Source organism: Phocoena sinus, chromosome 1, assembly GCF_008692025.1.
Source record: "Phocoena sinus isolate mPhoSin1 chromosome 1, mPhoSin1.pri, whole genome shotgun sequence".
Lineage (NCBI taxonomy): Eukaryota > Metazoa > Chordata > Mammalia > Artiodactyla > Phocoenidae > Phocoena > Phocoena sinus.
This window is the reverse complement of record NC_045763.1, coordinates 713,466-741,391: the sequence shown is the minus strand read 5'-3', so window position 1 is coordinate 741,391 and position 27,926 is coordinate 713,466. Positions and strand designations below refer to the sequence as shown.

At 57.4% G+C, this 27,926-nt stretch overlaps 1 protein-coding gene across 7 annotated transcripts; it reads left to right on the top strand.

Moving 5' to 3' along the window:
* NADK (NAD kinase) lies at window positions 1–24,477 on the top strand. 7 transcript variants are annotated; one of them, XM_032645331.1, is made up of 13 exons: window positions 1–56; window positions 492–554; window positions 13,748–13,969; window positions 14,952–15,035; window positions 18,699–18,828; window positions 19,054–19,162; window positions 19,254–19,339; window positions 20,421–20,523; window positions 20,883–21,037; window positions 21,208–21,307; window positions 21,390–21,547; window positions 22,205–22,287; window positions 22,726–24,477. In XM_032645331.1, the coding sequence occupies exons 3-13, from the start codon at window positions 13,797–13,799 to the stop codon at window positions 22,946–22,948; spliced, it is 1,404 nt and encodes a 467-aa protein (XP_032501222.1). In that variant the 5' UTR covers window positions 1–56; window positions 492–554; window positions 13,748–13,796; the 3' UTR covers window positions 22,949–24,477. The 7 variants fall into 7 exon arrangements, 6 of the variants coding, with proteins under 6 accessions (XP_032501222.1, XP_032501214.1, XP_032501196.1 ...); XM_032645323.1 differs by lacking the exon at window positions 492–554 and having other exon boundaries at window positions 5–56; window positions 21,378–21,547; XM_032645305.1 differs by lacking the exon at window positions 1–56 and having other exon boundaries at window positions 405–554; window positions 21,378–21,547.
* Window positions 24,478–27,926: the final 3,449 nt, after the last annotated feature.

The window sequence follows — 27,926 nt, the reverse complement described above, 5'->3', positions numbered from 1 at the left end:
CACAACAGGCTCCGATGGAGGAAGCCACAGCCCCCGTTTTCTCATTTCTGAAATGGGTAAGTGCTCCTGCCTGAGGTCCAGAATGGACAGACTGCCATGATTACAGCCACACACCTGCACAAGTTCCTTTTAGAAAGGGCACAGGAAGGGTGCCTGCTGTGTGACCTTGGCTAGTTACCAGGCTGGAGCTGCCTTCTCCGCAGACTGTCCTGCTGAAGGTTCTTGGGAGGCCTGGCCAAGCATTAGTAGTATTATGTTAATGCTCATATCCAAAAACACAGCTCAAAAGGCTTTTCTCTTCTGTGGGTGTGGCTGGGGGGTCACTTTGGGGAAGCGGTTGGGTTTACAAAATAACCAGATGGGGAAGTTACGGAGCTTGAGAAATCCCCCCAAATTCCCGCCATCCTTGCCCCCCTTTTCACTCACCCTTGATAACCCCATGGCCCAGTGCTGCCAGGACAGCAATGACAGGTGTCCTTTGCTGTGCCCAGCTGTGTTCCAGGTCTCTCAACACAGGGCGAGGAGTCCCGGCCAGAGAAGACTGTCAGCGGCAGGTATGGGGTTGGAGAAACCTAGAGACCAGGCTGCTGCAGGGGGCTCCGGTCCACACGTGGCCTGAGCCAGGCGCTCTGTGTCCCGGAGGCCCTGGGGTAGAGAAGGAACAGTAGTAGCTGACAGCCGACCGGGCTCATCCACAGTGGCCCTGCATCAGCTTATTGACAGACGCATCCCAGGAGCTAGGCACACCGCTGGGACACTTGATTCAATGCCGTGGTGGTGGGTAACGCGTCAATACAGCATGCTTTGGGGGAACCCACCGTGCCTGGACATGGGGTCGCGGGGGCGCAGCTCCCCCTTGGCCCCCTTCCTCCCTCCTCTCTGGGTCCTCCAGTGAGGGGATGGGGGGAGGGAGGAAGAACAGTGTTGGCAAATCACCCTAGAGGGGCCCTACTTGAGACGCCCGGCCCAGGGCCCCTCAGGTCCAGGTGGTGTGCAAGGACTCGCCGGGCTGCTTGGGGTGGGCGAGGCCCACGAGGGCCGGGGCCAGGCCGCTCCCTCCAGCTGTGCCGGCAGCCGAGGGGCGCAGTTCTGTCGCAGCTGCTCACACCGAGTCTTGGTTCCGAAAACACTTTCCTTCTAAGCAGGGCCACACCCCAGTAGTTACGGAGCACGCGGCGGTCGGTGTCACCACTGGCGGCAGCCGCCGCCAGCCAACCTGACCCGCGGGGTAGAGGAGCGATGGCGGATGGGGGCGGGGTGGGGCCCGGGTCCAGCGAACGTGCTTGGGACACAGCGTGGTGAGTGGGGACCAGGGGTCCTCCTGGGGCCGGCGCTCCTCCCCACCCGGCGGCCCCCAGCATGGCCCCCGTCCTTGCCCCCGCGCCCCACCCCCCAGGCCTCCACTCCGCCCCCAGTCCCGCCCCTAGTCCCTGCCCAGTGTCCTAGCGGGCCGCCCCACACGCGCGGGGCGGGGCGGGCGCGGAGCGCTTGCGTATGGCTCCGGAGGCGCATGCGCGCGGCAGGCGGGGGCGCGCGTGCGCACTGGCGGCGTGGCGGTATTGATGCTAGGCGGGCCGGCGCCGCGGGCCGGGTGGCCGTGGGGCAGGGGGTGGCCATGGGGCAGGGGGCGGCCGCGGCGCCGGGGACCGGCTAGCGACTGCGAGCGGCGGCGGGGCGGCGGGACCCGCGGGCTCGGCCCGGCGAGCGAACGGTGAGTGAGCGGCCCCTCGGCCTGGCCCGCCCGCCGCCCGCGGTCGTGGGGTCGTGGAGTCGTGGGGGCGGGGCGGGGGTCGCGGGGACGGGGGCTGCCCTGCCTACCGCGGGGTGTGGAGCCGGGAGGCGCTGGCCGGCCGCCCCCTGCCCCGGGCACCCGCGCAGGCGTCCGGGCGGCCGTACCTCGCCCCCCGCGTCCGCGCTGTGGGGCGGCTTGGCGGGTCCGGCCCTCACGCGGAGCGGTCAGTTAGGGGTCCGTGTCGCGTTATTTATCCTCGGAAGGCGCGTTTGCGCTCCGAGCCCAGCGCCCACCCGACCACCCCGGAACCCCTGGTCACTGCCTACCCGTCTGGCGTGCTCTGGTCCTCGTGGGGGCCGCCTCGCCACAGGGTGCCGGGCCTGAGTCGGGTGGTCGTCACTTCCTGCTGGACGACGCGCTCGGCTCCGGCCGTGACCTTTGCTCTGCCGCGGGGACCCGCGGACCCGGACAGGCAGGTGCGGTAGCGCGGACGCCGGCCCCGGGTTTCAGGTGCTCCCGGGCCTGCCGTGCAGGTGGGCGTGGGGTGGGTTTGGCGGCGGCGCCCCGGGAGATCGCTGGGCGCTGGAGAGGAGGCCCCGGTAACCCGCAGGACGAAGGGGCGGGCGGTTCTTTACCGGGGGTGCTGCCCTTGTTACCGAACCCAAGTCCGGCTGCTCGCCGCTCGAAAGCCAATTCTCTAGAGATAGATGTTGGTAGGTAAGGAAAGGTTGCTTTATTTCGGAGGCCAGCAAAAGGGGGGGCGGGGAGGGCGGATGCCTGTCCAAGGGCCCTGCCCCGCCCAAAAAGGGGGCAAGAGCTTTTATAGACAGAGGGCGGGGGCTACGTGCAGACACAATGCAGTCAGCTCTGACGGTCATCGTGAAGCTGGTCATCGGTGGTCTGACCAGCGTCATCTCGATGTTTTAGGTGGAGTTACTCTTCAGTTCCAGGGTCGGTTTGTTTCCATTTCCTCGAGGCCAGCGCCTGGTCCTCATGTAGTTCACTTCTTCCACCTGGTGGGGTTTCAGTGTCTACAAGGCGGCTCCCCGGGGAGGACTCCGAATATTACCTATGGCCCGTAAGGGGGAACAGAGGTCCTTGACTTTGCCTAATGACTGCACTATTATTATTTGGTCTCCTTTGACTGTTTTCCTCTGTTTCTGTGTTCTCTCGCTTCTCTGATTAAAGCTATTCTTTGGCTCAAGATTTTCCACAGACAAAAGGCGGGCCGAGGACACGGAGGGGCGGGGCGGGGGTTTGGGAAAGGACCATAGCGTCCTGCTCGGTTTCAATCCCCCTTTCCTTTGGTACTCCTCAGTCTTGGGGAGGGCCGGGTACGGAAAAGGAAGGGGAATAAGGTTTTGGGTAGAGAGGTTAGTTATCAGCTTGGCAGGGGAGCTCGGGTTTAGTTCCATTTCTGTTTCAGTTTTCCCCAAGTGTTTGAGGGAATGGGGCAGTGACCCCTCTTGGCTACTTCTTGCTGAAGTGGGGCATAGTCCTGCCTAATTTGGGGAATGGACACAGAATTGGAAATAACTTCAAGCTCTGTGCTTACCATCAGTATTCTGTATTATGAGAACATTACCTCTCTCCTTGATGACTTTGTCATAGTACCTGGACAAGCATTTGAAAATTGGTAGACATTTTACAATGAAGATAATAATCAAAATGCATCTTCATATTAGTCTCTGAATGTATTGTTTCTTAATGGTTAAAGCAGATCTGCAGTGTATGTTTAATAGGCCATAAACAGGCTGTTTTGGTTAGCCTAAAGTTCAGATGAAATCCTGTGTAAGCCGGAATGACTTCCCCATACATACCTCAGTACGTGAAAATTTCCTCCATCATTTTCCCCTTTTAATTGTAACTCTTTCCATAGAAAGCGTTGACAGTCAATATATTTTTCCAATGTAGCCAGAGTGGCTCAGATGCCTGCTCTGGGTCCATTCATGTCCCTAGGTGCTAGGCTCTTTTTGTTTATATATTTGCCTAGTTGTCCACGTTGGGGGAAAACGAATCAGATATCCTGAACAGGCTCAGAGGTATGTTAATCGGGAAACGCTTTATGGCCATACATCTTATCATTTGTATCCAGTTCTCACGCAGACATTGTACATGTGCTTTCAGCAGTAAACTCAGAGCCAGCATACACATCATGAGTGGTTATACTCTGTGACAACTTCACTGGACAATTTTTTCCATCCTGAACATCGGGGTCAAAAGTATGGTTAGAAACAAAACAGCTTTCCATCAGAATTTTTAAATTTCTTACTCAGTTCATCAGTAAGGTCTGAAAGTTATCATGTTTTCCATATAATTTAACATAGCAAATAATCCTAATTAGTTTAGAAAAAATATTTTTCTCTTAACAGAGAGAGAAAACAAAATTGAGTCTTGTATCAGTTTACCGTTAGTAACAAAATTCATTTACGTAATTAAATTTAGTCTAATCTTAATCCTAACAACATACAAAATTCTTTTCTCAAAGTTACTTTTTCACAAACATTTTATCACTTTTTGGATCCATACAAATTTATCCTTTTTTTCCCATCCAACCAACGGTAAGACAGAATTATTGTCATCACTTTTCCTCAACGAAAATATCTCCGTTCTTTATACTTTTCTTCTCCGACAACACATATCCTACTTGCTTTACACACTGAAATGCTTCCCTTATCATTTTTACACATTACAATTTTTAACCCTTGAAAACCTTAACAAAACCAAGAAACAAATAATTGAACTATTTGTTATATCAGTATTTTCTGATGGGCAAACTTAAGAACATATTCCATAACCTCTAAAACCATACACTTTTTCACAGCACAATTTCTCTTTAATGTGTTACAAGATGTGTGTTTAAGAAACCCAGACATAGTGCTTCCCTGGTGGCGCAGTGGTTGAGAATCTGCCTGCCAATGTAGGGGACATGGGTTCGAGCCCTGGTCGGGAAGATCCCACATGCCGCGGAGCAACTAGGCCCGTGAGCCACAGCTACTGAGCCTGCGTGTCTGGAGCCTGTGCTGCGCAACTAGAGAGGCCGCAATAGTGAGAGGTCTGCGCACTGCGATGAAGAGTGGCCCCTGCTTGCCGCAACTAGAGAAAGCCCTCGCACAGAAACGAAGACCCAACACAGCCAAAAATAAACAAATAAATAAAAAAGAAACCCAGACATCTTTAGTTTTACTTTTAGTCTTGGCAAGAAGACAGGAAGTAGGTAAATTGAGATTTGTTTGATTTGTAAGTGCTTACTTTTTCTTTTAAAGCCAATTAAATAGAGCTCTTTGCAAATTAACCAAAGCCAAAGACACATATTGAGACATACATACATCCAGGCAGAGGTCTCAATTGTTTCATCTTTTTACATTTCATGAATTAGGCCTTGCAACTAAACTTATCAGTTTATGAATAACAGTCCGAATGGTCAAATTTACACTCAATTTTAAAAGGCTTTTTTTCCCCCTCCTTTTTTTTGTCTTGAGGTTTTACTAATTAACCCAAGGCTGAAGTCTCAGGCAAAGTGGGCTGTGTTTGTATTTCAAGAACACGATAAGAGTTAACTTCAAGTTTTTTCCTAGGCATATTTTTGTTCTCTCAGGGTCAGAATTCTGAAAACAGTATTTTATCAAGCTAGCTTTCTCTAACTGCGTATGCAAAAGAATCAGTTTGGGAATTTCAAAAGTTTCATCTTAACCAATTTTCTCCGGAGTCTAAAGAATACTGTTGCCCTACGTTGGTTAGAAAAAATCATCTTTCTTTTTCTTTGTCATACTTTCATAGCTAAAAAATTGTTTTTAATGAATTGAGCCTGAATTTCCCATTTGACATAAGACAACGAAGATACCAATCACGTAGATGGGATACATGTTCACACACCAAAAGACAGATCTGTCGCAAATCCTCTTCAAAGGATGACCAGTATGGAATCCCAAACAAACACTTCCCCGACACAGACGGTCCTCAACGGTAGACAGACGTCAGAATCAACTGGCAAAATGCCCAGATAGCACTTTGTGCTCACAAATGGGAAGGGTGCCCGGGTGCACACTAGTGGAATTAACCCGGCCTTGGAGCTGGTCAGCTCGTCCCAAACACACGTTTCATTTCCACCAACCAAAAGCGAAAGTTGGCAGCCAGTGCCGAGCAGGGGAGAAACAGGGAGGATTCCTGAAACAAATGTTTTCGGCAGCTGCTGGGAACATCCCCTAAAATCCCCCTTGGGGCTGGCTAGCCACAAGCAGCTGGCTAGTCGCGGCTTATCCTGGCGTGTCTGCCGTAGCCGGTTGCTCTACTGTGGGAGGCCCAGGGAGGCCAGACGCTGCGAGGGCACAGCCCCACCATCGGGCGCCAAAATCTCTTACCGAACCCAAGTCCGGCTGCTCGCTCGGAAGCCAGTTCTCGAGAGATAGATGTTGGTAGGTAAGGAAAGGTTGCTTTATTTCGGAGGCCAGCAAAAGGGGGGGCGGGGAGGGCGGATGCCTGTCCAAGGGCCCTGCCCCGCCCAAAAAGGGGGCAAGAGCTTTTATAGACAGAGGGCGGGGGCTACGTGCAGACACAATGCAGTCAGCTCTGACGGTCATCGTGAAGCTGGTCATCGGTGGTCTGACCAGCGTCATCTCGATGTTTTAGGTGGAGTTACTCTTCAGTTCCAGGGTCGGTTTGTTTCCATTTCCTCGAGGCCAGCGCCTGGTCCTCATGTAGTTCACTTCTTCCACCTGGTGGGGTTTCAGTGTCTACAAGGCGGCTCCCCGGGGAGGACTCCGAATATTACCTATATGGCCCGTAAGGGGGAACAGAGGTCCTTGACTTTGCCTAATGACTGCACTATTATTATTTGGTCTCCTTTGACTGTTTTCCTCTGTTTCTGTGTTCTCTCGCTTCTCTGATTAAAGCTATTCTTTGGCTCAAGGTTTTCCACAGACAGAAGGTGGGCCGAGGACTCGGTGCGGGGAGGACCATAGGGCCCTAGGGGCTCCGCTTCGCCCTCAGGTCGGGCTTCTCTTCGCCGTGGCCCCGGCACGGGGCGGTCTGGGGTTGGGGCTGCCTGCCCGCCTCCTGACCCGTGACTGCACAGCGCCGAGTTCGTTGCGTGGGAACGGGCAGATGCGTGTGCAGACAGTTGGCGAAGAGGTGCTGGGGGGCTGTGTGTGGCAGAACCAGGTGCCCAGAGCGGCACAGGCCTGTGTTCCTCGTCGGCCCCGCGAAGGGGGCCGCCGCCCTGGGGCCCCCTCGGGTCCCTGATTCTCCTCCTCGCGCGGCCGGGCTCTGCCAGTGTGTGCGCCCAGTTCTGTCATGTCCTTGCCGGCACGGGCATCACTTACTGGCGGGAGGAGGGCAGTGTGCCTCTCCGTGTCGATGAGTGCTAAGCTTTGCTTTGTCATCACTTCAACAGGCCTGTGTTGAGGGCTCGCCGCGGACATCCCATTGTTGTGTTTATGTTCGTGTGCGCGACTTTTACTGGCTGGCACCCCCACCTCTTTGGGAACTACTTTATGTCTGCATACTTTTTGTGCTCCAACACGTTTTTCCTATTAAAACTTCCCAATGCAGAAGTTTTTTAAAAATTAGATTTGTGCTGTCGGGAACTTCAGTGAGCTTGGATGGAATTAAAATTTCATCCTTTTAAAACGTTAAAATAGCAAATAAACTTGGATTAAGTGTGAGTCACGATTCGCCATTGTCACAGAGTACACTGTGGAGATAAATCTCAAAAGCTGGTTTTCATATTTAATATGATTACTTTATTATTTTTTTTTAATTTATTTTATTTATTTTTGGCTGTGTTGGGTCTTCGTTGCTGTGTGCAGGCTCTCTAGTTGCGGCGAGCGGGGGCTACTCTTTGTTGCGGAGCACGGACTTCAGTAGTTGTGGCTCTCAGGCTCTAGAGCGCAGGCTCAGTAGTTGTGGCGCAAGGGCTTAGTTGCTCCGCGGCATGTGGCATCTTCCTGGACCAGGGCTCGAACCCGTGTCCCCTGCACTGGTGGGTGGATTCTTAACCGCTGTGCCACCAGGGAAGTCCCAATATGATTACTTTGTAAGTTAGTTTATTACTTAGTCATCAAACTACTCTTTGTAAATAAATATTAACAGCTTCTAAATAATTTGTAATAGTTTTTGAATACATTTGCCTTTTGTGGTTTTGATTGGCTTATCCCTTTTTATTAACTGTTTGCTCTGAAATAACTATAGACTCACAGAAAGTTGTAAAAAACAGTGCAGAGAAACTTCTGCACCCTTTCCCCTGCTTCCCGGTGTTATCCCCTCGTCGATAGCACGATAATGTAAACACTGTTAACTGCATTACACCCCTTACTCAGCTTTCACCAGTGTGTACGTTTGCATAACCACCACCACCAGTGCAGGCTCAGAGCTGACCGTCATGCCAGGGAGCCCCACCAGGCCTCCTTGCACTCCCTGGCAACCAGTGATCTGTCCACGGCGCCATCATTTTGTCATTTCAAGGAAGTTGTGGAAGGGTCTTCCCTGGCAGTCCAGTTGTTAGGACTCCGCGCTTCCACTGCAGGGGGACTAAGCTCCCGGTCTGGGAACTAAGACCCCGCAGGCTGTGTGATGTGGGCAAAAACAGAAAAAAGAAAGAAAGTTGTGTAAATAGGAACGTTTATCATGGGGCCATATGGGATTGTCCTTCTTCGCCCCACAGAGGGCCCTGGGGTCACCCAGCCTGTTGCAGTGTCAGTGTCTGCTCGCTGGGTCTGCTCACCAGCTGGGGGACACTTGGGCTGTCTGCAGTGTTCGCTGTCGCCAGAAAAGCTGCTGTGAACGTTGTGCAGGTTGTATGTGAACATCAGGTGTCTCTCTGGGGTAAATGCCCAGGTGCAGTTGCTGGGCTGCATATTTCGTTTTTATAAGAAACCGTCAGGCTTTTCCAGAGCGTCTGAGCCTTCCGTGTTCCCACGGCGACGTGTGAGTGGGTGTCCCTCTGCAGCCTCTCCAGCTTTGAGTTGTTTAGCCTTTCTGACCGGTGTGCAGTGACATCTCGTTGTGGTTTTGATTCCTAACCGCTCATGATGTGGAGTGTCTTTTCGCGTGCTCATTTACCCCGGGCGCACCCCCTATGGTCCGTTCCTCTCTTTTGCCCATTTTCTAATCGGATTATCTGGTTTTTTACCAGATATTTTGAGATTTCTTTATATTTTATAGATACGAATCCTCTGTTGGATATCTAGCTTGAAAATATTTCCTCCCCATCTGTAGCTTGTTTGTTTTTTATACCCTCTTAACAGGGCCTCCTTCCACAGAGCAAGTTCCTAATTTTAATGAAGCCCAGTTTATCAATTTTTTTTATTTTTTATGAACTGTGCTTTTTATATCATGTACCAAAAAAATTCTCTTTCACCCTAGGTCCCCAAGACTTCCTTCTGTGTTTTACTTCTTTATTTTTGGCCACACCGCACAGCTTGCGGGACCTTAGTTCCCCCCAACCAGGGAGCGAACCGCTGCCCTTGGCAGTGAAAGTGCGGACTCGTAACCACTGGGCCACCAGGGAATTCCTTCTCCTGTGTTTTATTATAAAAGTTTTATAGTTTATGTTTGCTTTTTAACGTAATCCATTTTGAGTTAATTTTTGTTTCAGATGTGAAGGTTAGGCTGAGGTTTACTTTCTTGCCTGTGGATGTAGAATGACTCCAGCACCGTCTGAAAAGATTCTCGTTCCTTCCCTGAATTGCTTGTGTGCGTTTGTCAGAAATCAGTCGAGTGTACTTGTTCTGTTGGCCTGTGTCTGCCTGCGCCAGCGACACAGTCTTGATTGGCATAGCTGTAGAGTCTTAAATCAGAGAGCGGACTCATCTTCCTTTACCCTTTTTACTTTTTTATTTTATTAGTTTTGTCTGTGTTGGGTCTTCGTTGCTGCACGCGAGCTCTTCTCTAGTGCGGCGAGCGGGGGCTACTCTTCCTTGCGGTACGCGGGCTTCTCATTGCAGTGGCTTCTCTTGTTGCGGAGCACGGGCTGTAGGTGCGCAGGCTTCAGTAGCTGTGGCATGCGGGCTCTAGAGCGCAGGCTCAGTAGTTGTGGCACACAGGCTTAGTTGCTCTGCAGCATGTGGGATCATGCCGGACCAGGGCTCGAACCCGTGTCCCCTGCACTGGCAGGCAGATTCTTTTTTTTTTTTTTTTTTTTTTTTGGTACGCGGGCCTCTCACTGTTGTGGCCTCTCCCGTTGCGGAGCACAGGCTCCGGACGTGCAGGCTCAGCGGCCATGGCGCACGGGCCCAGCCGCTCTGCGGCACGTGGGATCCCCCCCGACTGGGGCACGAACCCGTGTCCCCTGCATTGGCAGGCGGACTCTCAACCACTGCGCCACCAGGGAAGCCCCATGGCAGGCAGATTCTTAACCACCAGGGAAGTCCCTATCCTTCTTTTTAAAACATGTCTTATCTATTCTAGCACCTTTGCCTTTCTATATATGTTTTAGAATAAGCTTGTCCATATCTACAAAAAAATCTTGCTGAGATTTTTATAGAAATTGCATTAAAGCTATAGATGAGTTTTGGGAGAACTGACATATTTACTATGTTGAGTCTTCTAATCCATAATCAAGGGTGTCTCTCAGTTTATTTAGTGTTCTTTGGTCTCTTTCATCAGGGTTTTTAAAATACGTTCAGCATACAAGTCCTCTACATGTTTTGTTGGATTGCATCTGAGTACTTTTTAGGCGGCTGTGGATGATACTGTCTTTAATTTCAGTCTCTCCCTTTTCTGCTCGTTGCCCGGGCTCAGACTTGCAGTACAGCGCTGATGAAGAGTAGTTGGTTCCCAGTCTTATTTCTTCACCGTCAGGTTAAGTTAGCGGTAGGTTTTTTCTAGATGCTCTTTATCGAGTTGAGGAAGTTACCCTTTGTTCATAATTGCTGAGAATTTTTACCATAAACGGGTGTTGGATTTTGTCCAGTGCTTGTTTGTGCATCAGTTGACGTGATCAGCCTGATGAATGATGGGTTACATTCACTGAGCAGGCTTTGCGTTCCTGGAATAAGCCCCACTTGGCGATTGAGCTGTTCTTTCTAAACATTATATGTTGTGTCCCCATTAAGCATGTGTCAGATAACACAAAGTATTACCCCAAGACTCAGAGTAATATAATTCTTAAACTACAAGTAGAAGCTTGAAATGGCATCACCTGAGTATTTAGCTGTAGAAGAAATTAAATTTCAGCAATTGTCCCAGGAGTGGTTGAGGGCTTGTCGGGAGTGGTTTTGGCCCTGGGTAACGTGCAGCTCAGAAGACCCCTGCACTGCCTTGTAGGTGGAGGTTGTGGGAACGGGGGAAGTCACTAACTTTTATCATTTGTAACATTGTTATTTACAAATAGAAATTCATCTCAACCACTTAAATGAGAATTACTTTGAATGATTTCTTCCTTTGAGTATGTTGCCCATAATATCAAACAAAATACGTAAAAATGCAGTGATTATAAAATGAATTTGAAGCTTTTTGAACATTTCAGCATCGTAGGATTTAACTACCTCCTTATCCGTATCTTCTCAGGGTTACAGTGATCTTACTAGATAGTTATTTCTGTACCTTCCTGGGATGATAGAGTTTTCCACAGCCTCCTAGGATTACAGCATCACCTGCCCAGCACAGGCTGCAGGCCCAGTTGGTTTTAGGGCAGGCCTTCCTTGCAAGCAGGTTTCAGCCTCTCGCAGCCGGTGCTGTGCCAGGATAGTGGTCTTCAAGTTTTGTGTGACCAGAGGTTTGGCATTATTGCCTATAATGATTGTCTGTTGATCTTTCGTGTTACTGGAAAGTGGGGTATGCCCTGATAGAAGCTTATTTTAATTTAGGAGGGGCTAAGTCAGAGGCATGGTTTCCAGAAGACGAGGAGTGGGGTCTGCAGGGTCCTCTCCCCTCCCGGGACCCTGGGCCAGCTCGTGCCCTGGGCCTCCCTTTTGGGTCCCGTCGTCTGTGTCCACTGTGGTCAGGCATGAGGGGCTCAGGAGTGCTGGCCCAGATGCCAGCTGTGTCTCTCCTAGCTGTGTCACCTTGGACTTGGGGTCCCCTGGACCCTCCCCGCACGGCTCCTCGCGCGGGTAAGTCAGGCAGTTTGAGTCGAGTGCCGCGACAGGGCCTGGCCGGGTCGGTGCGGGTTCTGCCGCTCCCTGGTCATCCTGGTCTGGGGTAAGTGTCCACATTCCTGCAGCTGTAACCCTGGCCTCCCTGGCCTGCTCTTGCTTCTTGTACAGATAGAGGGACGCACAGCCTTGTCTTCTTACTTATTTATTTATTTAGGCCGCGTTGGGTCTTCGTTGCTGCACGCGGGCTTTCTCTAGTTGCAGTGAGCGGGGCTACTCTTTGTTGGGGTGCGTGGGTTTCTCCTTGAGGTGGCTTCTCTTGTTGCGGAGCGCAGGCTCAGTAGCTGGGGTGCACACACAGGCCCAGCCGCTCCGCGGCATGTGGGATCTTCCCGGACCGGGGCACGAACCCGTGTCCCCTGCACTGGCAGGCGGACTCCCAACCACTGCGCCACCAGGGAAGCCCTCTCAGGAGCTTTTTAAAACTACTGATGCCTTTGGTCAAAGTCAGGTGTGGCAGGTGGAGGTGGGGGATGCAGGGACCCCGTCACCTTTGACCTTATCGTAGAGGCCCCAGGCTTTTCTGGAGTCCTTAAACTTTATTCTGCCCTTCGTGCCGTCACCCCACGTTGTCCCTTCTGGTGCTGGCATCTGCATCGTGGTCTCTGTCGTGGTCCCTGCCGCGATGGCCCTGTTTCCCTTGCTTGTTCAAGAGGTGACGTGAGCCGTTGGCAGGCTACCCTGCTGGGTCTTTCTGAGCTAGGAGTCCCGCTCTCCCTCTGCTTCCCGAGGACAGGCAGGTCCTGAGGCCCCAGCAGCGCGTGGCACTGCCGAAGCTCTGCCATTAGTCAGCAGTTCTCTTAGAAAATGACCTTTGGTCCAAGTTTTTCAGTGAGTGCAGTTCTTTTCATCCCTTGTCTAAACTGGCTTATTTATTGTTGCTTTTCTCCAAGCTCTGCTCTTCTTTTTCTACTTTTCAACCTACTGATTTCTGCCTGTATTTTTGTCACCTCTTCTGCCTTTCTGAGGCTTGTTTTATTCCTTTTCTAGCTTCATTGACTTAGACCTTAGCTCATGACTCCTAATTCCCAAGGATTTCAGCACAGCTCAGTCGGGGGCATGGACTTTGGGTTCATGCTTACCTTTTCGATCCACCGTCACGGTTGTTTTGATACCTCTTTTGAGCCCTCAGTTGGTTAGGAGAAAATTCAAACGTTCCCCAGTAGTTGGAGGACTGTTGTTTTGTTTCTGCTTCCTTTTTTTTTTTTTTTTTTTTTTTTTTTCCGGTACGTAGGCCTCTCACTGTTGTGGCCTCTCCCGTTGTGGAGCACAGGCTCCGGACGTGCAGGCTCAGAGGCCATGGCTCACGGGCCCAGCCGCTCCGCGGCATGTGGGATCCTCCCGGACCGGGGCACGAACCCGTGTCCCCTGCATCGGCAGGCGGACTCCCAACCACTGAGCCACCAGGGAAGCCCTCTGCTTCCATCTTTTCCTGCTTTACTATGTTGTGGTTAGAAGATGAGCGTGCCTATCTTTACTAGTATTTGGAAGTTGAACTTTTCTTTGAGGACCAAGTACGTTGGTTTTGGCCAGTGTTTCATTGGCACTGGATTAAAGCGCAGGCTGTTTGCAGGACATGGAGTTCAGTGGGTGCCTGCTGGTGGTCTTATCAGGTATGTTTAGCCAGATTTTCTGGGCCGAGAGGCATTTAAGACTGCACGATGGGGACTGCTCTCTCATGAAAGCGTGCACCCCTTGGCACGTGGCCACACCGCAGCTTGGTAGACCCCTAGCTCTTCTGGATTCACTCAAAACCACAGGTAGATTCCCGAGTTCTTAAATATCTTTGGGATGGAAATAGACTATTTGCCAAGTCCTTTGGTAAGTTGGACGTGAGTCATTTTTCCCGACAGGGCGGGTGTAGGTGTGTGTATACGTTGTTCTGTAAATACAGATATTTACTGTATTTTATTAAATCAAGGCCTCCGCGGTTTTCGGGCCGAAGTCCTCCTCGTCCATCGACTACAGAAATGGAACAAGAAACAGTCAGCGGGAGTGCGGAGCTGCGTGCAGAGGCGGCCTCCTACCGCTGCTCCGCGTGCCATGGTGACGAGGACTGGGGCCTGGGCCACCCCATCCGGGGCCGCGCCAAGTCCCGCAGCCTGTCGGCCGCGCCCACCCTGGCCAGCACCCGCGAGTTCAGGTACCAGGCCTCCTCTGGGCCTGCGTGGGCGCTCAGACACGCGAGAGGTGGGCGCTCTTGCTGCCACAGCTCCCAGAGGGCACCCCCAGCCACCGTGCCCGCACGCTGCGCAAGGTTGAGGCGCGTGGGTGGGGCCCGTTTGCCGTCAGCGGCACTGGGCGGGCCGGACGGGCTGCGGCAGTGCCGGCCTCAGAGCCACGAACGCCACCCGGGGTCTTGGGAGGAGCTGCCCGAGCCGGCACTGCCGCAGATGCAGGGGGCCCGGTGGACGGCACCCTCGCCTGCTGGGCAGTGGGCGGCCAGCTCCCAGCAGAAGCTTCCGTGCAGAGTCGTGTTGTCCTCCCGTTTTGGTGTCCCTGGCACTGCAGGGGGTGCGTCTCCGGGCGGGCGGCCTTGGCCGAAAGGGCGTTGAACCTGGTGTGGTGGCAGCGGGTCAGAGGTGGCCTCCGTGGCCACAGTGCCCTGTGAGTCACTTTTCAGTTATTGGAAATGTTGGGTCACTCGAGTACTGCCTGTTTTTATTGAGAGCACAACTCAGAATGAGTATTTTTGTTAGAATCTTAATCTGGATAACTTGGGGATCGTTTCTGAAGTCTTGATTCCCAAGTATAGGCCCAAAAGCTCGTCTTCAAATAGACTTGCCCAGTCAAGAATTCAGATTCCCAGGCCCTTCCCCTGGGTTGAATCCCCTTGTTCTGGGGTGGGGCCTGGGCACCTGCACTGGTTTGGGGTCCTTGTTCTAAGGAGTATTTCTAAGTGTGCCCCCTCTAATGGCTACACGGACAGCATGTAGCCCTCCAGCCAGAGCTCTGGGGATCAGGGCAGGGTCTTCCAGGACTGTCACATGGGTGCTGGGCAGATGACAGAGTTTACGTCATTTGGATTAAAAATATTTTGGAGAGTTTAACACAGTCTGTGCCTTGTCTACACGTGTGTGTCTTTCAGCCGACTGACGGCCCCTGCCCTGTGCCTCTCCCCACAGGAGGACCCGCTCGCTACACGGGCCGTGCCCAGTGACCACTTTTGGACCAAAGGCCTGCGTGCTGCAGAATCCCCAGACCATCATGTGAGTCCCCTGGGAGGCTCCACAGGGCTGTTGTCCAGGGGCCACTGGACTGTGGGAGGTTCTGGCTCGGGGGGCAGTGAGTGTGTCGGGCGGCTTCTGAGGCCCCAGGAGGCCACGCGGCGCCGTCTCCGACTCGCTCGGGACGAGAGAGTGGGTGCGGCCTGCTCCTTGGGCGCAGTGGGTCGGAGGGGCCTCGACTCGTATTTAGAGCTAACTTGCTTTTTACAGGAAAAACTCTAGGAGAGAAAAATAATGTATTTCATGCTAATGCGTTTGGTGGGTCAAATATGTTTCTCTTAATTATTATTAAAATGCAGAGATGTCAGTTGGCATTTTTGAAAAGCTGAGTTCACTTGTTTGAGAGATACCCTGACTTGCGGGCACAATTTTTTTTTTTCCTTTTCTTTTTTTATGTAAGCTCTGTATTTTAGCGACAGCCTGAGGGCAGTGCAGCTTGGGGGCCCCTGGCCGTGCGGTGCTGGCTGAGAAACTATTAGAAGCGAAGCAGTTCGGGCTGTTTCACTGGACACTTGAACCCAGCTCCCGTCTCTACCCGTCCAGCACCTCCTCCAGGTGCTGGATGGTTCCAAAGCGGGGAAAGCTTTGCTCCTTTGCTCTGTGTCGTGTGTGTCCTAGGGGAGAAAACACTCAAATGGCTTCGTGGCCACAAGAGCTTCATGTTGAAACAGCAGAATTCCAGGTCGGCCCTGCCACTGTGCCTGGCGGTGGGCTCACCACCGAGTGGGCCATCTGTGCCCCCTTCTTCTGGGGAGCCATGGCGGGTTCACCTTCTGGGGGCAGTCAGACCAAGGGCCCAGGTGGGCTTCTGCGACTCACCGTCAGGGGGGCCTTGCTCCCTGCAGCTGTCTACCCGTTCTCAGCGCTGGCCCAGTGGGCAGACGGTGCCGGGCCCCCGGGAGCTGCTGTGCTTTGTGGACCCTGGTGACCCAAGGGCGGCCTGGGTACTGGGGTAACTGGTGTCAGTGCCTCTACCGTCCAGGTGCTGCCCTGGCTCTCTAGTCGCTGCTGCTGGACGCGGGCAGGTCCTGCCCACCTGCGGCGCCCACCCCCCAGTGCCCCACGTTTGCACTCCGCACAGCATCCACACTGGTGACCAGCCCCCCAGGCGCCCCACGCCCTGCTGTGTGCACTGCCCCAGACTGCCCTGCCTTGACCTTTTACCGCTGCGGGGGGGCCCCTCCCTGCCCTCCCTGGTCTTGGCAGTGCCGCTCCCTCCTCGTCACTCATGGCTCAGCATAAGTGCCGCCCTGGGTGGCCTCTGGCCATCCAGCCTTAATTGGCTGTCAGCTACTCCCAGCCCATGTCACAGGTGTGTGTGTGTTTTGGCCTCGTGAACCTCGGGTGGGGTCTCGGGATGGCATCTGAGCTGCTCCCCGAGGTCAGGTGGGATCGTGGGGAGGGGTGCTCCGAGCAGAGCGGTAGGTGCTCCAGAAGCGTCTCCGAGGCCCTGCGCCCGGCACAGTCCTGCCCTGGGAGGACAGGACTCCACTTCTCCATCTTGTCCCTGGAGCTCCCAACACCGTGGCCGGTGGGGCAGGGATTATGCGCTGACCTTTCTCCTGATGCTGAAAAGGAACATACTGTAGAGAAGTTGACTGCAAGGCATGTACTTCCTATTTCCTTGTTTCAGACCTCACCATGAATGTGTATTTTCTGTTATGTTGAAACGTGGAATTGCCAACATCTGACGCCTTTGGCTTTTGAGACAGGGCTCAGATGGGTCCCCCGCTGAGCTGTCAGGCATCCCTGCCTCCCGTCCAGCCCCCAGAGCCTCTGTGCCAGGGAGGGGCCAGCACCGCTCTTTGCAGTGATCCAACAGGAAGTGACCAGTTGGTACCCGAGACGAGCTGATGGCGATGTGGTGGCTCTGGCTGGGCGTGGCTGAGTCTCGGGTCTTGAAGGGCCGTGAGTCCGGCCCACCTGGTCAGTGAAGGGGGGGGCTTCATCGTCCACCTGGGCAGCCAGGCAGACTTCCGCTGACCCGCCTGCCCTCCCTCCAGGCCCCGGGGCCAGGTGGAGTGGCAGGAGGCCCGCGAGTGCCCGCCCCTCCACCTGCGGGCCCCTCCCACGGGCCAAGCCGGTTCCGCAGCCCAGCGCCGTCGTCTGCGGCTGGACGGGGCCCATCCTGACCGCCCAGGGCGTCAGAGCTTGGCGCCCAGCCTCTGAAGAGCAGGCGTCTGAGGTCTGGCCTCTTTGCTGTTAAAGGCGATTGGACAAGAGGATGGTGTGAACAGTAAGAAGATCAGATACAGTTTGTTTGGTTTGATTTTTCATTTTCGGAAGTTCTCCTGACTTGTTGTTTTATACAACCTTTGACAAGTTACAGTATGTTTTGCTTTCAGTTTTGAGGGTACAGAAAGCAGGGTTGTGGTGCAGTCGCACATTTGGGGAGTCTGGTCGGGGCTGGTTTGCATGGCACTCCCGCTGTCAGTCAAGCATGACCGAGATGCTGGCACCAAGCATCGCCCTCCGCTGAGCCGCGTGTGTGACCCGGGCTGGTGGAGACCCTGGCAGAGGAGGTCATGAGTGACCCCTGCCCTCGCAGAAACGCCTGGAAAGGGTGAGTGATGGTCAGTCAGTCACAGCCTGGGGCCAGGGACCCACTGCTCTTTTAATGGTTCACATCACGGTTTGGAGAGTTGCTGTTGGGGTCGTCAGGTTTTCAGGGAGGCCGCAACCACAGGGTGTGACCTGGAGCAGTTGTCTTGATTGGGGACTTGCGTCAGAAGGGAAGTCACTGCCTGCAGCCTTCAGGCTGTTTCCCAACAGGCGGAGGGCTGTGCTGCCAGGCCAGGCAGGCGCCTACCGGGTGCCCACAGCGGTCGGAGTCCTGGCAGGGCTCGGCCTCGGGACCCCCGCCCCTCAGGGAGGATCTGCTGCCCGCGGACTGTGCCAGCCCCCCAGCGCTAGGGGCCAAGGCCGAGCGCCACAGAGCTTGCAGAGCTGTTGTTGGCAGGCAGGCCCAGCTGACTTTTTTTGGGTTTTGCTTTTATTATTTGAGCAGGTTTAGGTTTAGGTTCGCAGCAGAAGTGAGGAGAAGGTACAGAGATTTCCCATGTCCCCCCCCCCCCCGCCCCCACCCAGCCAGCCCCTCATCGACATCCTCGCAGAGGGTGCACTTGTTACACACGACGAACCTGTACTGACACATCGTGTCACCCACATTCCCTGGTTGACACCAGGGTCCCTCCGTGCGGTGCGTCCTGTGCTTTGGACAGACGTGTGACGACACGTGCCCACTGCTGAAATCTCCAGAGCAGTCTCACTGCCCCACATCCCGCCATTGACTTTAAAACCGGGTGGCTTTTAACTGTGAAAGTTACGGTCACCTGAGTTGCTCACACAGTGGTGTGGACGTGGGGCTGTGTCCCTCTTACGAGTCAGCAGGAGGCCTGGGTCCCCCGGGACAGAGTCCCCATCTGTCTGGGTCCGGGTGCGTGTGGGGTTTCCTCCGCAGCAGGTCCCCGAGTGAGCCTTGTTCCAAAGGAACCACGGGCAGAGGTGCGGTCGGGCAGCCAGAGGGAGGACACTGCTCTGAGTGCACCGAGCGCCCGCTCCGGCTCGGGGATCGGCCGCGCTGGTGCAGGAGACACACTCCGGGGACGGCCCAGGGCCAGTGCGAACGCTCGTCTCCCCTCAAAGGCACATCCAGGACCCTGCCAGCCAGCGGCTGACGTGGAACAAGTCCCCAAAGAGCGTCCTCGTCATCAAGAAGATCCGGGACGCCAGCCTGCTCCAGCCCTTCAAGGAGCTCTGCGTGTACCTGATGGAGGTGAGCAGGGGTGGCCGCGGGGCTGGGGTCGCTGAGCCTCCAGCAGCTCAGCAGCGTGTGAAGTGGAAAAGCGGTCGCGCTTTGTCACCGAGACAGAGCTGCTGCCGCCCACCCCCTACCCAGCATCGTACAAAGCCAAGCAAGGCAGGAAGGGGGCTTCGTGAAGACCGGCCCACCCTGGCCTGGCTCTTACCGGCAGGGCTGACGCGCCCATGTCCTTTCCAGGAAAACAACATGATCGTGTACGTGGAGAAGAAGGTTCTGGAGGACCCCGCCATCGTGAGCGATGACCGCTTTGGGCCAGTGAAGAGGAAGTTCTGCACCTTCAGAGAAGGCGAGTTGTCCCGTGGGGCCTCGCCCATGTGGCCATGCCTGGCAGCATCGGGGGTGTTTGACGGCTCTTCTGTGTCTGCCTTGTTCTCTAGATTACGATGACATCTCCAACCAGATTGATCTCATCATTTGCCTGGGAGGAGACGGGACCCTGCTGTACGCCTCGTCGCTCTTCCAGGTGAGGCCCCCAGATGCCGCCTGAGGATGGCGAGGGGAGGCAGCGGCACAGCAAGTTTGCAAACGATACCAAGTGCTGCATCTGCTGTCCGGTGCTCGACACTGTGACAGGCCAGGCGTTTCCATGCACCTCGAGGTGCCGGTGCACCAGAAGGGGGGGGCCTGAGGGTGGGGCTGGGGGCGGGGCATGGCCTGGGGGCGGGGCATCCCCCGGAGGAGCCGGCATGTGGGGCCGAGTTGGTGGATGAGCGTCCAGGGCAGGTGAGGGCAGCGGCTACAGGCCGAGTGTCCAGGGGGTCGGGGGAGCCCCGTGGAGGCCGCAGACCGCCAGGGTCTGCCCGGGAGCCCACCCTCACGCTCCTCAAGGCAGGGCTCCTGGAGTGACCAGGCCGAGGTGTGTTAGAAGGTCAGGTGTGGCCTCCAGAGAGCGGCCTGGAAGTGGGCAGGGCGGCCAGCAGGGCAGGAGGGTAGGGCCCGGCGGGGCCTGGGGCCTCACATCCGACGGTGTGAACCCGCTGAGGCTGGAAGGCCGCGGCGTTCGTGGCCAGCAGAGGATGAAGGCGAGGGTCCTGGGGCTGTCCCGCGTCCTCAGAGCTGCCCATTTTTCCTCACCTCCCACTGTGGGAGCCCCTCCTCACCCGCCTGCTCCTCCCTCCTCAGCGGAAGCAGCACGCGGGGGGCTGCAGTGCCGCCCCGTTAGGGTCCCTGAGTCCCATCCTAGGCCCTCTGCCCCCGGCTGCCCCCACTCCTCTCCAGCGGCTCTGTCGAGGTCTCCCCGCCGCTCCCTCCTGTCTGCCGTGGCCGGTGGGCTGGTCCGTCCCGCCACCTCCGTTTCTCGTCAGCTGCCCACACCGCTCTTCCCCTGGCCTCCCTGACTCCTCGCGGGCCGAGTGCCGTCACCCCAAGGAGCCCTGCCCCACTGCAGCGCGGCAGCCCCGCCGACCACGCCGGGCGCCGACCCTGCACTCCCGTGCCCGCCCCTCCCAGGGGTAGTTGGGGTGCGGGTCGCTCTGGGCTGGGGACGGCTCGGGTGGCTTTCGAGTGCGCTGGCCAGCTGAGTGACTTGCCTCATTGGCTCACAGGGCAGCGTGCCTCCGGTCATGGCGTTCCACCTGGGCTCCCTGGGCTTCCTGACCCCCTTCAACTTCGAGAACTTTCAGTCCCAAGTTACTCAGGTGATACAGGGTGAGTCAGAATGTTCCAGAACCCACGAGCAGTTCTGAACATGGGATCATCTTATGTGATTTGGGGGCTTTTTTAACAATGCAAAGAGCAACACTTGAGTGTTTCGGGATTCAGAGAATTCTAAACTTTGAACGAGTCAGACGTTTTTTCTTAACAGTGAGAAGTTTGAGCTGATCACGGGTTTAGGCTACCATACGTGTCGAGTAGCAGTGAATTGATTTTCACAGAAGCACAGGGTGTTGCCCTCCATTTGGGAGAAGAAAAGGGGGTCCCTGGTCGATGGGAGGGTCTCTCTTCCTGCAGTACCACTGCCCCCATCCCTGCTGACCTCCCTGGGTGTGACCCCTGCTGGCCCCCAGGGAACGCAGCTGTTGTTCTCCGGAGCCGGCTGAAGGTCAGGGTTGTGAAGGAGCTCCGAGGGAAGAAGGTGGCCGTCCCCAACGGGATCAGTGAGAACGGGGTGCTGGCCGCAGCCCTGGACGCAGAGGTCGGGAAGCAGGTCATGCAGTACCAGGTCTGTGGGTCTGTCCCCCACAGGGCTCAGGGCCTCGCCCTCGGGCAGGGGGTACAGGGTGGCGGCTTTGGTCTGGACACCCCCCAGCCCTGTCCTCGGGACCTTCCAGGGAGCCCAGGAGCAGCTCGGTGCTGCCCGGCCCCCTCAGCTTGCGGTGACCTCACCCACAGGTCTTAAACGAGGTGGTGATAGACAGAGGCCCATCCTCATACCTGTCCAACGTGGACGTCTACCTGGATGGGCACCTCATCACCACGGTGCAGGGCGACGGTAGGTGGGCGTCAGGCCCGCCTGGGGGCTGCACGTGGGGTGGGGGCGGGCGCTTGACCGTGACCCTCAGCCTGTCCCGCAGGCGTGATCGTCTCCACCCCAACGGGTAGCACAGCGTACGCAGCCGCCGCCGGGGCCTCCATGATCCACCCCAACGTGCCGGCCATCATGCTCACGCCCATCTGCCCCCACTCGCTGTCCTTCCGGCCCATCGTGGTTCCTGCAGGGGTCGAGCTGAAGGTCGGAGCCCACCCCCACCCCACCCCTGCCGCCCTTGTCGGTTGGAGCCGGTGCGGGGCCTGCGGTGCTGACCTCCTGCCTTGCTGGGTGCTGGAGGGGCTTTATCCACCCTGGTCTCCGTCGTGTGGCCCGTGCCCCCAGGGGTCCGGTTGGCGGGGGTGGTGCTGAGAGCCGGGCCAGCCCTTCAGGTGGGCTCTCAGCCTGAGTGGGTGGGGACAGTCCTTGCTGGAGGGGATGGGGGCCCACAGGTGAGGAACGGCCGCTGCCCGGCGTGTCCCCCACGGCGTGTCCTGGCGTCTGACTGGCCCTGCCGCCCTTCCACGTCCACTCTTCTTCCCCTGCCCCTTGCCCCCCACTGCAGGCCACCCCCAGACCAGTGAGTCCCTGATGTGAGCCCTGGTGGGTGGGGCTGCGTTTGCTGGACGCAGAGAGCTGTGGGGGGTGGGGGGTGGGGGGCGATGCTAGAGCCAGGCCCCTGGGGCTGGGGTCAGCACGACGCAAGTTAATGTTTTCACAGCCTGGAACTGACCTTGGCACGTGGTGGGCATTGGGGGCGCCCGTGAGGTTCCTCCCGGCCGGTGCTGTCCCCCCCGGGGTAGGGTCCACGGCGCTCGGCTGCGCTCAGGTAGCCCACACCTGTCCTGATTGACCCGTCAGATCATGCTGTCACCGGAAGCAAGGAACACTGTGTGGGTGTCCTTCGATGGACGAAAGAGACAGGAGGTCCGCCACGGAGACAGGTGTGTGGGCCACGGGGCTGCAGCGGGTGGGGCAGGTGGGCTGAGGGCCCACCCCTGGTTCTCGAGAGATCGTGTCATGGAGCTGTGCCTGGGGTGACGGCGCCCTGCCAGCCGTTCCCACTGCTTATCCTTCCGCCACCCTGCTCCTTGGGGTCCCTCTGGACCTGGGTACGTCGAGGGGGTCCCTGGTTCTGTCCTGGGGGGCACAAGAGCACTACTGAGCCCCCAGTTCCTGGCTGTTCTCAGGACCAGACCGGAAAGTGGCAAGGTGCCCAGGCCCCCAGGGCACCGTAGGACCTGGGGCCAGGCTTTGCAGCAGGTGGCGTGAGCAGAGCTGAGATGGTCCCCAGCCAGACCAGGGAGGGGTCTTGCCCCGGGGGGGCGGGCCGGGCGCTCGGCGGTTCTCGGAGGGGCCACGTTGCATCTCTCCTGCTTCAGCATCAGCATCACTACCTCTCGCTACCCGCTCCCCTCCATCTGTGTCCGCGACCCCGTGAGCGACTGGTTTGAGAGCCTGGCACAGTGTCTGCACTGGAACGTGCGGAAGAAGCAAGCCCACTTCGCGGAGGACGAGGAGGATGCGCACGAGGAGGATGGGGCGGGGCGGGCGGGGAGCCAGGCCTGCGGTCCTGCCGTCTGCACTCGCGACGGGCGGACCTGAGTGCGTCGTGAGCGCCACGGGCCCAGCGCCAGTGGCAGGTGCCGCACCACATGTCTGGCCAGAGGAAGGGCCTGCAATCTGCCTTTTGTTGACCAGATCAGCTGTTTTTAACGTTTTAAATCTGACTTTTCTGCATTTCTAAACAAGTGAGCAGACCAGGAGCTCTGAGGTCAGCCCAGGCGCACTCACCCTGCGTGTGGACAGAGCCCGGCCCCAGGCAGGGACGGCCGAGCCTGGTGGGCTCCTTGTAGTTCCTTGTGAGGAAACTTCCATAAATCAGTCTACTGAGATTCAGAGGGGATCAGAATGAATGGGTCTATCCTATGGTCTTGAAAATAAATGTCTCACGGCCAAAAATCCTTCAGCTCCCACGACTTCCCCTGAAGCCACTCGGGGGGACGCTTCTGCCGAGAGCAGGTTGGCTGCCAGGACAGATGGGTCCCCAGGCCCCGGTCTCCTCCCCCGCTTCAGGGTGACCGGCACTGGCGGGACGAGGGTTCAGACCGCACACATTCCTCGGGAAGCAGGGACGCACCTCCCCACCCTGGAAGGTGTTCTCGATTCTGTGTCTACTTTTTAGAGATTCTTTTAAACTTTCTGAAAGTGCTTACGTACAGATTTTGTTGTGTACACTTTGAGAATTCGGCGAGAAGGGAGTTTGTGCCGTGAAGTGGGACCATCCGGTGCAGCCCGCGCGACCGCCCGGAGAGCTGGGCGACTTGCTCAGAGCGCCTGGCGCTCCGCGGGCCGGGAGGGGTTGAAGCGGCTCTTGCTTCTCCCCAGGGGCCTGGCTTCGAGGGCGTGCCCGTCGGTCCAGCCCCCGCGCCTCCATCGCTGGCTGCCTGGGGCTGGGGCCGCCTGGAGTCTGGTGGGAGCAGTGGCTCGCGGGGGGCGTGTGGCCCTGGCCCCGCTTACTGTCGCCTAACGGGCTTCCTATTTTTGAGTAACTGATTTCTCTCTGAGTTGCATTTTCTCCTGTTAAATTGGCCAGAACAGAAGGGATGGGGGCCCGTCATTTCTTGGACTTCCTCCTGGAGGGACAGGGGCCGGGGGGCGCTGTGCTTTGCCCGCTTGGAGTGTCACGGGCTGATGGAAGGGCATCCAGGGTCCCAGGGCAGGCCCTGCGGCCTGAGCGCCGTGGCCACCGTCCGTGTGTGTACCAAGTGCTGCTGCCTCGCGTGCCTGTGTGGGCGGCTCAGCCGGTGCTGGGCACAGAGGTCGGTTCCCACCCTCTGCCCGCGAGTTCGGGCACAGTGGGCAGCCCGCTCAGCCTCCCGTGGGCTGAGGGGGCGACACTCCCAGCTTTAGGCCCAGAAGAGAGTGGCATTCAGAACACAGGTTACTCGTTCAGACAACAGAGCCAGTGTAGACCAAGTCCTGAAGCGTGACAGGGAATGAACTAGGAAATTTTGGGTTTTTGAAATCAATTCTTAATGTTTCATATTGTTAATATCTTGAAAATTTGTTAAATGTTGAAAGCCTTATTACTATTTTCAGATTCTTTCAATAAACAGGCTTGTTTAAAAAGTTGGGTCGAGTGACAATTTAGTTCTTTGTAACCAACACCAAGATGCTGAGGAGGGTGGACCAGGCTTGGGGAGCCCAGATGTGCTGAGCCTGCCCTTGGCCCACCCATAGGTAGGGGGTCGCGCTCCAGCAGCCCCCCCCACACCCCGGTCACGTCCTGTCCCGAGTGCTCTGGAGTCGGGCTTCAGGGCCGGTCCTGCAGGGAGGAGCCCAAGGCCTGGGCCGAGGGTGCCCTGCAGAGGCGGTGGGGCACGTGCCCCAGCCTGGAGCTCCCGCCTCCCTCCTCCCCTGCCGCCTGCTCCGGCTCTGGGTCTCCCTCCCTCCCTCCCTCCCAGGCCTGGGCAGAGGTGGGGCCAGGCTCTTCCAGGAGCCAGAGCAGGTACTGCGGGCACAGCCTTGTGGGCTGGAGCCTGGCAAGAGATGGGACGAGCGTCCCTGCGAGCACTGCTGCGAGGCCACCGTGGGCAGACACGGTGGACGCCCGGGCAGCGGAGCGGCCCCCGCCCTGCCCGTCGGGATCTAGGCGGATGCGTGGGCGCGGCCTCTTCCTGCCCAGGCGTCTTGGCGGCTGGGAGGCATCTGCTGTCCCTCTGCTGTGGGGCTGGGTGGGCGGCGTGTCCGCTGGGAGGTGCCTGTGACCGCAGTCAGTTGCACGGGCGGCCGGGCAGGGCGGGGGCGCTGCCGGGGCCTGAGGCTCTCCAAACTCGAGGCGGCCGTGCATGGACCCCAAGCTAGGCCCTGTTGCTCCAGGAACAGAGTGTCTGTCTACTCGGCAGGGGTCAGCCCGGCCAGCTGGGGTCTCTGGGCCAGAGGGGCAGGCTCACCGTGAACAGAGACACTGCCTGCAGGATCGCACTCCTTGGCAAGGGCTGTTGACCCCTGAACCTTGATCTTCTGGGCTTTGTGGAGCACATTGAAGGGGATGCGGAGCCCAGGTCCCAGAGGCCACAGGACAGGGGACCCAAGACGTCCGGTGGGGCATTTCTGTGGGCCAGGCCTGAGGTCCCTCGAAGCTTCTGGTCTTCAGGGCGGTGGCCTTGGAAACCTCTTCTGGCCTTTGCTGGCCTGTGTCTGAGCAGTGCCGGGGCCAGACCTCACAAGGCCTCAGTGCTGGGCGCCCACCCAGCTGGCCTCCCCTCTCTCAGGTCAGGCTCCGCATCCAGCAGTTCCTGCCCCGTGGCGGCCGGGGCCTGTCCTGCTGAGGTTCCCACACCTGGGAGCCACTGGGTACCAGGACCTGGGAAGTCTGCCTGGGGGGCCAGGTGGGGGTGAGAGCAGGTGTGGAGATGGAGGCCAAGTGGCGCGGTGGGTGGAGGCCTGTTGGAGAAGCCCAGAGGATGGGGGGTGCGGGGGGGGGGGGACCATGAACTCGAGTCATCACAGGGGGCGGGGTTGGCCACTGCCGGCACATTTCACCCCAGAAAGGTCCAGGCCAGAGCTTGGGCCACCTCAGAATCTGGAAACGCTGAGGATTTGGTGGAAGAGGTGAGGTCAGTGTGGGCCAGGCCGAGGAGCGGGTGAAGCCCGCGGAGGACACCAGGGACGGGGTTGGTCTGTGCCCCGCACCCTGCGGGGAGGGCCTCCTGCCCCCAGAAGCTCAGGACAGGCAGCCACGGGGACAGAGGCACGGCCTGACCTCAGCCGGCTTCCTGGGAGCTCGGTGAGGCTCGTGGGTGCCCTGGACTCTCCCAGACGCTGGCCTGAAGCAGCAAGGGGGCGGCTCCCCAGCCCTGTGGTTTTGCTTGCATGACCTTTGGCCCCAGCCCCAGGGGGAAGAGGTTTTAGGTGCCCTCCCTGCTCTGCCAGTGCCCCCGGCCCATGGAGTCCAGGGGCTGAGCCCCAAGGTCAGGCTAAAGTTGGGGTGGGAGGCAGGGGTCACGCCACAGGGTGTGTGGAGGGGTACCCAAAGGGCAGCCAGGGAGGCTGCACATCTCTGGTTTGGGGACAGGCCTGGGCTCAGGCCCAGGTGTCGCGAACCTGAGCGACTTTGGCTGCAGACTCCCCGTTTCCTCATCTGCTGCTCGGTGGGCAAGTCCCAGAGGCCTTAGCGGCTGCTGCTGCCCCACCCCGAGTGGGTCTCACTGAGGGACCTTCGGGCACAGCCCTCGCACTGGACGGGGTTCTGGCCCCCCAGGGGCAGCCGGCTGAGGTGATGGCCAGGATGACAGGTGAGTAGACATCACCCACGGGACCAGGGGCAGCGTCCAGAAAGGCTGCTTGGCCGTCCCAGGCTGTGGGCATCCCGGCTGGACCCAGAGCCTGGGAAGGACACTCGGGAAGGAACCATTGGCCTCGACTCCACAGCCCAGTGACCTGGGGATGGCCAGGGGCCCTGCTGGGTGGGCCAGGGCTGAGTTTGGAGGGGCCGGGCCCAGGCAGACCCCACCGGCCTCACCTGCTGGTGAGGCTCCCCTCCTCCGGGCACTGCCCCCTGGATGGGTCTGAAGGCCACACGCTCAGGACCGTAATTACATCTGCGAAATCCCTTCCCAGTGGACCGAATAACGGGTCCCCCCCGCCCCTGAGAAGCCTGGAGCAGACTCAGCTCCCGATGCCTTGGGTGCCCAGTGGCCCTCATGGGCTGCCGGCCTGAAGCCCCCGTCCCCCCTCCTGCCCTGGCAGCTCCAGCGGCCCCCCCAGCACTGACCACTCCGCCCGCCTTCCTCCCAGAGCAAGCTAATTACAGGGGTAAGCAAGGGCGCCCAAGAGCACCCCGAGGTGGTGAGGCCTAACAAATGGTGATTGTTTAAAAGAAAGAGAACCCCTGGGGCTTAACGTGGAGCGCTCAGAACGTGGGCCCAGAGGCACCCCCCGGCCCAGCGAGGGGCTGCCCTCAGGAGGCCGGGCGCCTAGGAAGCAGCACCGTGCGGGTCAGTGCTTCCTGGCGATTTCGGCGGTGCGGCTGGAGGGACGAGGGGGGGCTCCCCAATTCCTCCCGGGACCCCGTGCTCTGGGCCTTGTGGGCTCCCAGGCCCAGGTCCACACCTCCTGCTGTCCTCACCGTCCCCTGGGAACTTGGGCTCCTCCAGGCCCGCAAGTCACCAACCCACCTGACTGCAGCCATCACGTCAGACCATGGCCCAGATGCAGACTGAGCCTGTGAGAAGGGGGCTGGGGCCGGGGGGCTGGACTGGGAGAGGCCGGCAGATGCCGCGAGGAGAGGCAGGCTGGCCGGCGTGGGGCTCCTTCACGAGAGCCGCTTCCTAACAAGTTTGTGTCTGATGTGCAAATCAGCAAAGAGGCCGAAATGGTCACGTCTGAAGCTGACAAGGGTGTGGAGAATCCTGGCCGGTCTAATGTCTTTCAACCCCAAATTCTGCTTCTTGGAATCCAGTCAAAGGAAGAGGTGGAAACTCCAGCAAATGCAGGTAAAACCACTCAGACCCCTTCCCTGATACTGGAAGTCAGACACGGCCCCGCGGTGAAACGACTCGCTACCTGCAGCAGTGTC

Coding starts and splice junctions, on each gene's coding strand:
- NADK (XM_032645290.1), top strand. CDS start 13,285: ATGAGCGTGCCTATCTTTACTAGTATTTGGAAGTTGAACTTTTCTTTG. Junction 20,524..20,882: donor AGTTACTCAGGTGATACAGG/GTGAGTCAGAAT, acceptor GCTGGCCCCCAG/GGAACGCAGCTGTTGTTCTC. Junction 22,288..22,725: donor GAGGTCCGCCACGGAGACAG/GTGTGTGGGCCA, acceptor CTCCTGCTTCAG/CATCAGCATCACTACCTCTC.